General features: G+C 36.4%; 1 protein-coding gene across 1 annotated transcript in view; it reads right to left on the reverse strand.

Moving 5' to 3' along the window:
* Positions 1–187: 187 nt before the first annotated feature.
* Positions 188–14,453, reverse strand: part of LOC109470763 — a 38,110-nt gene continuing 23,844 nt past the window's right edge. The window contains exons 17-33 of the mRNA XM_019769833.1: positions 13,799–13,967; positions 13,203–13,323; positions 12,495–12,634; positions 11,738–11,811; positions 10,665–10,815; positions 9,300–9,423; positions 8,351–8,504; positions 7,986–8,179; positions 7,086–7,576; positions 6,190–6,796; positions 5,480–5,648; positions 3,341–3,641; positions 2,432–2,589; positions 2,223–2,272; positions 1,616–1,780; positions 1,347–1,430; positions 188–842 (exon numbers count right to left, since the gene is read on the reverse strand). Of these exons, the coding sequence (XP_019625392.1) occupies positions 697–842; positions 1,347–1,430; positions 1,616–1,780; positions 2,223–2,272; positions 2,432–2,589; positions 3,341–3,641; positions 5,480–5,648; positions 6,190–6,796; positions 7,086–7,576; positions 7,986–8,179; positions 8,351–8,504; positions 9,300–9,423; positions 10,665–10,815; positions 11,738–11,811; positions 12,495–12,634; positions 13,203–13,323; positions 13,799–13,967 (3,298 nt within the window). The 3' untranslated portion in view covers positions 188–696. The remainder of the gene's footprint in view (positions 843–1,346; positions 1,431–1,615; positions 1,781–2,222; positions 2,273–2,431; positions 2,590–3,340; positions 3,642–5,479; positions 5,649–6,189; positions 6,797–7,085; positions 7,577–7,985; positions 8,180–8,350; positions 8,505–9,299; positions 9,424–10,664; positions 10,816–11,737; positions 11,812–12,494; positions 12,635–13,202; positions 13,324–13,798; positions 13,968–14,453) is intronic.

Below are 14,453 nucleotides of genomic sequence, written 5' to 3' on the forward strand. Positions count from 1 at the left end.
GAGAGAGAGAGAGAGCAGAATAGTAGATATAGCAGATAGTACAATGTACATGTAGATGTCCAAGCGTTCCTGTTCTCTGTTTCAGTCACCTGTTGAACCCCAATGTTGTTACATAAATGGTTGCAATGAAAGTCATTTTGTTGGTTGTCTTGACTATAAAGCATAAAAAACTATTAGTAGGTTGTGGTTTGGAAAAACCTTCCACATGCATGGCTTAGAGACTGAGAAAGCATGCATTGCTTATTCTGTGATTGGAGTTATATCATTATTGTTCTCAAGTCAAGAAACAAACAACCATGGCGTAAACCTCCATCCATGGCAAAACACTGTCTGGGGCTAAACTCCCTCAGCAGCAAAACTTGTGTCGTTCCTCAAATTAATTAACGCTGCCACCACACAAGTCTTCAAAAGAAGCTAATATTTTACATGTATCTATTACTTACTGTACTTCTATTCATGAGTGACTTCTGCTTTGAAAGTACAATGTAGGTATTGTTATTTTACAATTTGAATATGTACAGAACAAAAGATTACTAGAGTATACTGTAAGTTATAATTTTATATCATAATGACATCACACCTGTCATAAAAAATATTCATCGATAGCTTATTACAGCTTGCAAAAGGACACTGGCAGTAACAGAATGACACATGACACACAAAATGCAGAATATATGTACAAAATGTACTATGCACCTAATTTTTCTTGAAGGACTGAATTATTCCTTTTGTTCCACTATTTTCCATCTGTGACTGCTGCTCACTGCTCAAGCCAGGATTCCGCCGCAAACCAGTGTCCCACTTTCCACTATGATGGCGTGGTATTTTCTCTGCCCCTTTCCCTGTAGTACATGTAAATCAAGAGAAATTGTGCAGGAGTCAACAACAAACTCAATGTGCCATAGACATTTTATATAATGCTTGTGTGCAAAAATATCATTTTCAAATGCTTTTTTTTTCTGAAATCTGGATACTGCATTTCTTGGTACTCTGTATGTTTCAAAGAAATTAAATGGAGTGGAACGAAAATGATAAGAAGGCACCCTGTGATAGACTTTATACCAGGCTAGGTGCCTTCTGAATAGTTGAAGATTAAGTTGTTAATACATTTTCAGCTTTCATCAAATTGAATGACATTGTATGGATATGTAACAACCAAAGGAGGAAATTAACTTTCAACACAATCATTTTTTGTTTGAATTGATACTTTAATATCCTATAGTACAGTATATGACATGGAAGAAAATATTAATTAAAAAGTTGGTTGAAGAATCATTAGATGCATCTAAGAGATGAGCATCCAAAAATCTAAGATGACTAAAGATAGCATGGGGTGACAGACGTACCAAGAGCATTCAGAACCGTCTGCACAGCTTCAACCACCTTTGTCCGTGTTTGCTGAATGACTGGCTCTACACGCTCAGCAATTTCTGCCAAGAAAGGAAATTAATTTCAACAGTCATTGCTATTGATTAAAGTAGACAGATACATGTACATGTAAATGTACAGTTTGTATTCAATTTACCAGTATATCAATCTCATGAAGTAACATTGCTATCAGTTGTGATTTATTATCATTACCGATACATTGCATGACGGTAATACTTATAATTACCTCTGAACCCTGGCCTCATAGCAGGCTCCTGATGCCAACAGTCTTTCATTAGAGCATCAAAGTGACACAACTCCTCTGGCCCATTTTTCCCTACAGGAACCAGCGTTGTGTCAGGACGTTGTCCATGAACTACAGCATCAGCAATGTGGGCACTGTTGATTGCATCTGTCAGAAAACGCATAGCCAAATTTGTAATTTTAGGTCATTAGGCTGCAAAATGATTGGATTCCATTCGACCGAATATATGACAGGAGAACGAGAGGAAGACACAAATTATATTTCATCCATACCATGCATATTTCATCCATATCTGATTGCAAGATGTAAATACCAGAAATTATACAGTTGAAGGCTGCTAGTATGTCCAGGATATGTTGGCACCTACCTGTACCCACACCAAATAACCCTAGCACACACACACACACACACACACACACACACACACACACACACACATGCACATTCTACAATGTACAATGTATACAAACAGCACCCGAAACATGATCTATCATTTAGGTGAAAGTACAAAAGTTGAAGCAATTTCCTCATTGGAAACTTTCTGTGGTACATGTAGCTTAAAAGTAGGGCCTTGTAGAGTTGGTCTTACTTTGGAATGGTACCTGTCCTGTCAGCACTTCCCAGATCACGACTCCAAAACTGTATGTAATGGAAAATTTAGTAAATTTGATAGTTTGTACAGCTGATGACACAAAATGTGCATAAACAAAAATTACATTATCTGATTGAGAAGTAAGAACATTGTGTAATTACTCAACAGTCTTTAATATACTTGATATTTTTACTAATTAACATTACCTGTACACATCAAACTTTTTCCCTGCCTTCAGATGTGGATCTTGCAAGTGCTCTGGTGGCATGTGTGTAATGGTACCAGCAATGCCTGAACCCTTCACATCATTTACTACATCTGGTTTGCTGCGCTGTTTCCATTCAGATACACCAAAGTCTGTAATCTAATACATTGAAACAAACATAAAAAATTGCCAGTTCAAACAAATGTGCTCTGAACTTCTAGAGTCAAAATTAGAGTTGGGTAATGCTGCTGCTGAAATCTGTGGATATCAGGGATTGAGAATCATTTCTGACTTGGTTAGGTAGTAAAAAACATAAACTGCATTAACAATCAAGTAATAATCAAAGACTTAACACGTCAGTAAAATATGAATTTTCTGACAGGTTTTATTCAATATAACTGTGAATTATATACAATCTTGTGATATTTAATATATTTACCACCCACTTTGTTTACTCTGTTCTTGTTTCTTGTATTTTGTGCTGTTTGCAATCTAATTTGCTTTTTGCTTCGACATACATGTATTTCTTTTCATTTCAATTTTGTTCCATTTTGCATTTTCTATAAACCTTGTCTGGTCTTGTCTGGTGATTTCAAATTGGTGGTTTTAACAAAAATTATTACACTATTCATTTTTGTCTGCAGGTTAAGTTGCAGTGGACAAGCCCTAAGATACAGTATGCTTACAATGATACATGTATGTCAATGATCTCTGGTCATTGACACTTAAATTAACAATTGACATCTAATTGTACATATAAAGTGTCCCATTCTCTTCAGTGTAGTCTGTCTGACCATTGATGCAGATAACACAAGCTGTCAACATTTTAACAGTTATATAATCTAAAACGATTTTAATTGAGGTATTAATAACCCTAATTAACAATAATTTATAAAAGGATGTACAGTACCTTTGCATGGAAGTCCTCATCCAACAGAATGTTTTGGACCTTTAGATCATGATGGATGATCCTAGGGTCCAGACTGTGCAGGAAGTTCATCCCCAGTGCTGTCTCATGCAGAATTCGCCATCTGAGTGCCCAGGGCACATGCTTTACTTTCTTCATCAGGTCCTCCACGGATCCATTCTCCATGAAGTCCATCACAAGACCTGTGAAGTGCTGGTCGATGCAAACTCCATACAGGGGGACAATGAAAGCATGGCGGGCTCGATGCATGAAGCTGGCTTCATCAAACAGCCTTCTTTTCAAGCTGTTGTAAAGGAAGTGTACAATTTAGATAGAACTGTTTTCCTCATAAGGACTCTTAACAGAAATCTAAAGTAGTCTAAGAATAAACCTGAGTCTACAGCAAAGTTTAGAGTTCAACGCTCTTGTATACATAAATTATACTGTGTATAGTGTTGCAATGTCTGAAACCATATATAGAAGGGAATAGGCAAAACATTTGTTACCTCTGACTACAATATACTCATCTGTGATTATATTCCGGCCTCATGTAACGTTACATGTACATCATACATCACAATCTAGTCATGTAGCTGACCAAGCTAGGACCAATCCTCTATCATGCCAGCAAATATATGGAATAAATGTACTAGTAGGCAGCACTGGCCAGGAGAACTGTACATTGTTCATGATTGTACATACATGTAGGGGTATGCTCGAGCTCCCATCCCTTTAGGTTAATGATAACTGTAATGTTTTGATAAATACATGTATATAACTGTAACACTAACTCAATGGAGACAATTTCTGAGGACACTGACGAAAAAGTTGCCAATCTAAATTGATCTCTGTTTAAAAAAAACTCATAATTATCACAACATACATTGTATTTATCTTCTTCATCCCCAGCAAGACACATTTTAAGACCACAACTTTTCCTTCCATCTGGGTCTGCACTTTGAGGCATCTTTACCTTAGCCAAGAAAGTTATGTTTTCAGAGGCGTTAGTGTGTGTGTGTGGGTGTGTGTGTCTGTCTGTCTGTCTGTAAACACGATAACTTGAGAAGGTTTTAATGGATTGTCTTGATACTTGGTAGGTGGGTAGGTCTTGATGAGACCTCAAAATGATTAGATTTTGGACCCCCTAGCAGCTTGTTATAGTACTGCAGCTCAACTGGTTTTTATATCTCATGATCTAAACATGCTAGGGTGACGAAATCTGGATGGTAGGTAGCTCTTGTGTTAGGAAAGATGTGACGTGAGTTTGGGCCCCCTAGCGGCTTGCTCTGGAACTGCAGGGCTATTTGTTTGAAAATATTCAAAAGAGGATAACTCAAGAACTGGTTGGCGGATCATCATGATTTTTGGTATGTAGGTAGCTTATGTGATGCTTGATATATTTGTGACAATTATGCAAATATAGATTTAATTTGCATAATCTATGGGGAAATTCTATAAATTAGCTGCATTCCATGATATGACTATTGAAGCTTGTGACATTGGTAATTGAGAACGAGAGAAACACAGGCAGATATTGATTATGTAAATGAAGAATTAATTTGCATAATTAAATTTGAGAAAATTTTATAATTATGCAGCAATGATAACTGCCTGGAATTTCATACTTGTGGTATTTGAAAGTTAAGTGAAGGCAAACATCATTAAACATAATGTATTCAAATCAGTACCTCATTTGCATAATTTATGAGGAAATGCTAGACTGGCGTTGTTATAAGACATAATAATTCATGGAAATGAGGATCCTATTTGTTAAATCAGGGGAGGGGGGATAATCTATAATTTGCCAGTCATAAAGATTAACATCATTTGGCGAAGGTATGGGATCGGGGAACTCTAGTCTTAATATTAACTCATAACTAGGCCTGATAATACCATGCCAAATAGAGGTTGGCTTTACCTGAACCTTGATCAAAACACACTCGTGTGCGTGATAACAATTTGGACTTGTGTTTCCATTAACTGCAGGAATGGAATCTGGCAACTGCAATGGAAACTTCAAATATCTTGGACTTTGTTGGAATTCAGCTGCAGTGACCTTAGCAGACAACGAATGATAATGAGGACTTACTCTACATCATAATCAGATATGATTATTAATTGCCAATCTGAAACATATCATACCTCTCATTGCTTGACAGTCTCAATGCAAGCTTCTTCACTGCAACATCCATCATCCACACCCTGTGTTTGGCCTTGAATACCTTGCCAAACGCTCCTTGTCCAAGGAACTGACCTTCAGTCAAGTCCGAGTAATCAACTTCACTGAAGCGGGCAGGGCCTAGATTAGAATCTGAAAAAGCACATTCAAGGTCTCATTTAATGATAAAACATTTAAAATAAATTCATTGATACATTGCAGTTGACCATCATGTTAATTAACTTGTGTTGCTTGTTACAACTACATGTATATTGTAGATTCCAACATGAGCTTTGCAAAAGAAAATGCTCTTACTATCATAATGGTTTGATTTAAATTTACTACTACCAAAAGTTCAAAAGTCATCTTTGAATTTAAGCTTAACTTATTCCAAATTTGTGGTGATGTCAAAGAATGCAGTGGGCAATTATAAAATCTCCCTATGTCCATAACTGGAGTTCAGTGATATCATACCTTCGTCAAGTTTGTTTTGTTTTTGTTGTGTGTGTATAATGTCTTCAAGTCACCAAATCTTCCCTAACCCTAAAGCCCTGACACTAACCCTACACCACTCAAAACTCAATACCATAGAAAGTTCAAAATGAAGGTATGAAGTTTTCTTTAACATTAATTAAAAGCATAAAATTAATCATCAATTTAAAGCTTGTAAGCAACTACATGTAAAGGCAATAACCTTGGGTCACTTTGGGTCCATTCTCCAGGAGATGCAATGTTTCCACTGCTACTGCTCGGACAGGCCTAGATTCGTGCTCCACCATTACCTTTAGCACTTCCTCTGTTCTCGAATCATTTTTGATAAAGCCTCTAATGTTGTCACGGAGGGCAAACCGTTGGATGCAGCAGATGGCACACTCCTGCTCTTTTTCATCGCCACTTTCAATCAATGTGATGAGCAGATTCACTGCCCCTCTTCTGATGAATGCATTCTTGTTGTCATCGTTGCGAGCAAGGGCTCCCAGTGTTGTCACAAGTTCCATAGCTGAGTACGAGTAGTCTCTCAGCACAGTAGAATGCTGGGGGTCACTGATGGCCGCATTCAGTAGGCCCATAATCAGATCTGCAATTGTGAAGTCAACTCTGATGAGATGGAGTTCACTGGCATCAATGATATATGCCAGACAGCACAGCGTAGTGACTTTGATATCCATGTCTTTAGTCCGCAGGGATGCCTTAAGCAGATTCACTGCACCGGCATCACTGAAGTAGTCCTTAGTCTCTGGAACCCTTGCACAGTTGTACAGGATGGTCATCATTGATCGAGTGATGTCACCCAGATTCTCCTGAAAAAAAAGTATATCATTAACTAAGGGTTCAACAAGCTCATAACTTAGTCAAATGATATCATACTTTAAGGCTTATGAATTAGAATGTTTCCCAACCTCATTGACTATTCTATGATCATCAGTTAATTTTACAAATTTTGCCTGAAGTACCTTAGTGATCATATTCTCCACCCAAATAATGGTCATTACAATTGACTGAGAGTTAAAAATCAATGACCATTACAATGACCATTGTGATTCCACAATATCTAAGGACCAATGTTTGAGATACATGTACTGTACTCACATCATGCTCCAAACTGCCTGCATCCTGGAGACTGACAAGGTTTTGCACAAGCAGGCTGATGAGCCCACTTCTGCCCACAGCACGACAGAACTCAGAGCTCGCATCGGTGTAATGAATCAGGAGAGTGCGCATAAGCTCAAGACATCCAAGGGGCAGTTTCCTCTCTGCACTTCCACTCTTGGTTGCCTCTGATGACAGCAAAGTTAGGTAATGCATGAAGACATTTGCTGCATCAATGTTAGCCAGATGATCACCCATAAGCTTCTTCTCTGCCCTACGGTCATACATGGCATAAGGGATGAGGAAGTTTTTCTCCAAAGCTTCTTTTACTGCATCAATGGAATCTGGACCTTTGCTCTTCCTCATTAACTCAATAGTGTGGCTCATCTTCTTCAGAGCAGCATAGAAACGTTCACTTCGCTCTTCTTCTGTCCCTGCCTCATTTGGAAGATGATCATCAGCATGAGATGTGGGAGTCTCCTCAATGGACTCTGTTGGAGTAAAAAAGACAGTTCGTTATTGAAAAAGAGGTACATTCAACTTTGTAATCGAACAACAATAAAGATAATAATTATTATGATAAAGTATTTCAGATGAATGGTTTGATGACTGGTTTATTGACTTAAAAAAACTTTAATTACATACATGTACATTAAATATTGTGGTTTGTGCATTACATACATGTAGTGCATTACATACATGTACATTAATTATTGTGTATAATATATTAATTATATACTTAAAAAAATTGGTTTGGCCAAGGATTTATAAATGAAACTTACTAGACTATATTCTGACCTCTATACATATGTACATGATAAAAAACAAAATACTTTGTTTACATTTATACATTGTTTACATTTATACATTGTTTAAAAGCTTTGCAATCATTAAACCCACTCTTTAAGTTGCTGAGCTCCTGAACAGCCTCCTTAACAGCTTCTCCAAAGATTCCACCAAGGCCAGTTCCCAGTAGCTCTTTCAGCTTGTCATCATCGTCTGACTCATCCTCTTCCACAGTCCCCTCTCCTGCACACATTCTGCAGCAGCCACAGTCATCACACCCAGCATGGCCATCCCCACAGCCGCAAAAGCTGCAAAGCATATTAAGCAGCTAACTGTAGCATATCAAAAATTTACACAGTCATGTGGAAAAAAATCAGATAACCGTTAGATATTTTTCAGTGAAAACAATTAAGGGTAACAGATCAATTAATGGCTTAGTCTACAAGTAACAAAATATATGAAAAAATGATAATATTAACCTGCCAGGGTATCTGTCTGGTCTACCTCGTGCAGGACATAGGTTTCCAAACTCTGTGCATTCTCCACATGAGACACACACCAGGGATCTGCCTTTGCTCCAGTCATGTTTGCCAGGGGAACAGATGGTTGCTGATTTCCACGAGTCTCCAGTACCTGGCACAAAAGACATCATGATCATAGTCATTAACTAATGTCTGAGACAGAAAAACCAACAAAAAAAAAATACAGCACACACATGCACTGTACATTTTGTACATCATTTGTGTGTGATGAATGATATGAACCAAGGATTTTAGTTATTTCGGATCCGTTTTTTGCAATTGCCTCTCTAATCAGGTTGCAGTTGGTCAGTCCTCTTTGTACATGGCATTGTAAAGGTAAAGGATATCAAGGCATCCTGGGTCCTCTGTTTAATTTCTTGAATTAAATAAAGGGGTACAATGAAAAAGAAATAAGAAGAAAGATAAAAAGGGGGTATTTCGCTTGGCTTAGACTGAATCTGTACACATTTTGTATACTTTGATTTAGTATCACAAGTGTCTGTGAGCAGAAGAAGAATTTAAAGTGGAATTAGAGAACGATACAATTTGTACATGCACATGTAAAGTCATTCAATTTTCATTTTATTACTAGCAACTGCAATTGACTGGTTTGAAACATTAACCTATGAGGCAACAAATAAAGGCTAGAATTTATTTGCAAAATAGCATTACATTGTATCATAAAGTGCACATGGTCAAAACAAACTTTAAGACAATTTCATAAAAGGATCTGACTCAGAAAAATGATTTCTTTATCACCTGTCCTTTAACACCAGATCAACCACATAATACATAATTTATATAGCTTCAAAAATAATGTCATTCTGTAATATTGATAATGAACTATTATATAATAAATAATTTATGATTGTTAAAAAAATGTAGCATTACAAAATAATGTACTTACCTAGACCTGGGTTTCCAAGTCTTGTCAATAGATCTGGGTTGAACAACCAAGACCTCCCCTGGACCTTCACTCGAACTTTCTTGCTTTCAATGACACCTAACAGTCGCCCAGTCTTTCCACATGTCTGAAACAAAACAACTTGAACCTTGAATATACTATTCTGGGAGATGACACAATTCTTAAAGTTTTCAATGTGCAATGAAGTTCCCAAAATGGGAACACATCTTTAGTCCCCAGGTAACATCTTTGAAACCTTTCAATCTTTGTCTTGAAAATTTTGGTCCAGTTTGGAAACTTTTGGACCAGTAGTACATAAAAAATCATCAGTTTAATGGTATTATGACAAATTTGAGTGGTTGCATTAGCTAAGATCAAGCCCTTGCAAGTTGCATGCCCACTCTGAGAGTGGATGGATACATGAAAAATTGAGGTAAAGGTATAAGAGTGGTTTATTTACTGTTTACAGGTATATGTATTCCCAGAATTTGTGCCTGGTCGACCTCATTTTTCTTCAAGTTTGCATATTTGGTATGAAGACACCTGTGACTATCAGGTGCAGACAAATTTTTATCATTATTGAAACGTGGGAAAGTTCAATCTGTAAATTATTAGTTATTTATTGACACCAAATGATCCAAAATTTAGGGTGGGTTTGCAGACATATGCCCACAGTGCATGACATTCAAAATTTTGGCATAGTATAGAAATTTATTGACAAAATGGCCAAAAGTGGCCAAAAGGATGATAGTATTACTAAATCCCTCTGCATTCAAAGTACCAGCCTGAGAGTATATTTCCATTTCACATAATGTTTTTTGAACCGTTGAATTTGCTTTTTACTACACCCTTTATAATGCAGGACTGGTATAACTTGATCACAAAAGAGAAAACACTAAGTTAAGGGGCTTTAAATTTGCAAAAAGAGGCTTATAATAATACAATGACATTTACATGGGACTGAGAAACGGTACAATCATGACAGATTGTGGTTACTAGATAATCCAGTACTTGTAAAGTTCATGGAAATTATGTACTTATTCACAATCATGACAAAATTTAATGTGGAGAGGTTACACAAGGTAGGGTTTGTCTTTCAGTTGCCTTGCTGGTAAAGACTCAGCCTTGCTGATTTATTTCACCTTCAAGTTGAATGCCTCTTAATGTACATTGTACACATACATGTTTGTAGTTTGTAAACTTGGCTTAAAATTGTTCTTCTGATATGTTTCTCACAAGAGAGAGAGAGAGATAGGGGAAGAATTATCTCCAAAGACTCAAAATTATCATCTTCAAAAATTAATAACTAGTCTACAAATTCTAAAATGGAATGAGTGCAAAGAAGTAACAAAAAAAAATTACACACACCAAAGACATTTTTTGGTTGTAACCCCCATGATCTTCAGTCTGTAGGGACATCAAGCGCCTCTTGTCAGATTCAATTAGGACAATGTCGCCAACATGGAATGTATCCTCTGTGGGTTTAACCTTAATCAGGGCTTTTGGGTTGAAGCATAGCCTGTCAAGGAAAACAAATATACTGTTGTGACTTTCAAGTTCACTCATTACCGTAATGGCATCAAGTAAAAATAAATTCTTCACATATTATATAAAAAAAACACCAAATTAACACCGAATATTGAATTTTTAAGTTTTCATTGTAAACTCTGTGAAATCATGACCATCATTATAATTAATAATTTATATATAATTTGTATTGCTACATGTAACTTTATGCTACAGATCATTCCACCATTGGGCTTAAATCACTGCATCAGCCTTTTTTTGTCCTCATATACATCAAAATTAAATCCCTGAGGAAAAAAAGAGTTTATTTGAAACATACTGTTACTGCACTTCCCTTTACCTCACAGTGTTTTTGCATGGTGTGTCTGCTTATTTGTCTGTTTGACTTTCTGCCTGCGTATTGTAACTAAAGAAGATCATACTATTATTAGTAAGAAATCTATATAATTCCAGGTGGGTTTTGGAAAGACAAAGGTCAAGGTCAATTTGGCCTCCTGATGGCTTTTCCTGGTACTGCAGCAGCACTTCCTGCTGTCAAATCTTTGTCATCATGGTCTGTGGACATTTTCATGTCAGTATAGGAAGATTACCGGTAGTTTGGTCTGCCTAGTAATTTTTGAACTGCAGGTACCAGTGTTGTTGCTAAAAAGCTTTAAATACCATTTTCATAGTCGGATAACTGGAAAGGGAATGACATACATGTAATTTTGGACTTGCAGGTTGCTCAAACGGAGATCAAGTTGAAAATAAGGACTGCATATTCTAATCAATTGCAGGCTTACAGAGTTGGTTGTTTGGTCAAGATTGACTGCAATTTTAACATACTTCCTTAATATCTTTTGGATGTATGATGTCTCTGAACTCGTTCTCAATTTGTACAGGCGTAAGGAAAAGTATTGATAAAAGTTACTAACCCAAAGGGACTGAATCTCACATTGATGTCACCATCCCGGTCAATGTAGCTCACACAGCCAATCAGGCCAATCACCTGGACGGTAAATGCGAAGAAATAGACTTTCCAAGTGAATTACTGTAGTACATACATACATGTAAGTTTGTTTGTATCAGAAACAACATGTAGAGGTACTAGGTATAAAAAAAACCTGGCCAAGTTACATGTTTTACTGCCCGCATTAATCTATAATCAGTTTTCAGCATACATGTACATGTATGATATTGATAGTATGCATAACATTCTATTTTGTAATATGTTATAACATTTTAAAGCATACGTGCAATATTTACTGTAAAACTTAAAATTTGGATATTGGGGTTTTCCAAACTGTTTCTCACCTGCTTAGTGAATACCCTTCAACACTAACCAGGCACCTTTTTCAGAGCTAAATCTGTCAACTATTTCTCAGTGCTATACAATGTCATTGACATTGTAATACTATATTTTATGTAGCTGCTTTAGGGTAGCGCTTTTGTGGTGAGAACACAATCCCTGCGTGTAAAAGAAAATCCCAATATCCTAATAGTACATTGTACCATTACTTCATGAAAGCATTGTTGACATTTTGATTTGATTTTGATGATCAAAGCAAATGCTAAGAATTAATAAATGCATAGTATTTATTGCTCAGTCTATAATTAACAAATTAACAAAACATTATATGGTATACTATATGTAACATATAACATATATAAAACATTTAGTTAGTGATGCACCTTTTCCATCTTGTCCACATAACCTCCATGTCCTTCTTGTAGGATTTTCAAATTGTCTAAGGTTACATCAATCTTGACCAAGTCTCCTCTGGCAAAGTTAGGGCTCTTGATATTTGTTGAGTGGAGAGTTGCCTTGAGATCTGAAGTTGGGAACACCCATTGGGAATAATTATTCTAATATATAATAATTGTTTCTTACAATTTCAAACACACATTTGCGAGAAAAGACACAGTGCCTTCCATGAATTCCTTTTCAAGTTTACCACTGTGACAGTATATGGTTTAAGATATTTATATAATTGTAATAGAGCAGAAGGGGGAGGGGATGTTCCCCAGGAATGGCGGTTGTCATGGAAACCAGATACATGTAATACCAACTGTCTGCAAACCTGCAGAATGTCATGCACAAGGGGACTTTTTGGCAACTGGGTGGGTATAAGGCAAATGGGGTGGTTCAATCCTTAAGTTAACCTGCAGACCTGTCAACCACAGGTGGGCCAGAAATGTGGGAGTTCTAGTGGTGGACATGATTTAAGAAGTTCAGACTCTTGAATTATTCACCACTATTATTATGTCAATTTTTCACATTCTATTATATTAAATAATTAACATACCTGGTAGTTCATTTTAACTTCTGCCTCATGATCACCTCTGCAACATTTGCTGTTTCAACAAAAAGTAGTTATCTACAGTTTAAAGCCTGAATACCTGAGGGTGTTGCTTTCTTGATGAGGGATAGGTTCAGTGGATAGTTGGCCTCCTTGATCTGAACACGAACAAGATCATTGAAGGGGTAGGTGACTTTGACACGGCCAACCATTCCTGCAGCCTGAAAGTAGGGATCATTAGAAAAATAAATTTCTAAAAAATGTTATTACATAATTATGAATATCAGACTCAACAAACTCTCAAACATAACATTTTGGTTATTGTATGAAGTGACTTTACAGCTACCAAGACAATTATCAGAGCTGAATTTCAATACACATTGCATTGCATATAATACGTACATGTACACATCACAGCTCCTATTTACAAAAGACTGTTACTAAGTGTTAGTAAATTTGCAATCTCTATACAATGTCTGTAGCCATCAGAAAATTATTACACAAATAAGATAGTTCCATTCATATGAACTTTTGCAAAAATTGACCCAAGTTCAAATTTTCAAGTAGTGTAGTTGTAGTAGTAAGTGTAAAACTACATTGTACATTCACGAAAACCATAAATTTTACTTAAAGATAGAAGCAAAATTTGATGATGTCACATTCTGAATTTCTCTGCATAAATACACCCAGACATACCTTATAGTAGCCCTCATCCCATTTCACTGTGGTCTCTTGAATACGTTTGATCTTGTCTTTGTCAGAATCAACCTTGACCCAGTCTCCAACCTCCAATACACCACCGATGTCCACATCCCCACACTCGTCTGGGTCCACTTTGCCCAGGTTAAGTGGGTTGATGCACCACCTACACAAAAAAGCATGATAAGATACATGTAATCCTATATATAGTATACATGTATATACTATAGTACCTTAAGCTGGTCCCTTAACCCAAGCATATATTAAGTACAGCTTAAACTGTTATGATGGCTTAAAAGATTAGTGCAACTACAGATTTTTTTTTTTAAATCTGTAGCTGGCGGAGGAAAAACATTTAAATTTTTATTAAAAATAAAAAATAAAAAAAATTCATGGTAGTTTGCTGACAGTTGAAGACTGAAATTATGGATACAATCATGTAATTATTAACAGTGGCAGATGTTTCTATGGTACTTGAGTATAACTTACAGTTTACTATGTTACAGCACTAGTTTGTTCAGTGGCAGAGGATAAATAAATGAGAGCAAGAGTCTGATTGCCTTTAAGTTAATTCTTTAAAATTAAATGATACTCTTTAACTATTTTTTTATTTCCTGACAAAATATCAAAATTGAATGCAACATCATCATTA

The sequence above is a fragment of the Branchiostoma belcheri genome, unplaced genomic scaffold (assembly GCF_001625305.1).
Source record: "Branchiostoma belcheri isolate BF01 breed outbred unplaced genomic scaffold, Haploidv18h27 scaffold230, whole genome shotgun sequence".
Taxonomy (NCBI): domain Eukaryota; kingdom Metazoa; phylum Chordata; class Leptocardii; order Amphioxiformes; family Branchiostomatidae; genus Branchiostoma; species Branchiostoma belcheri.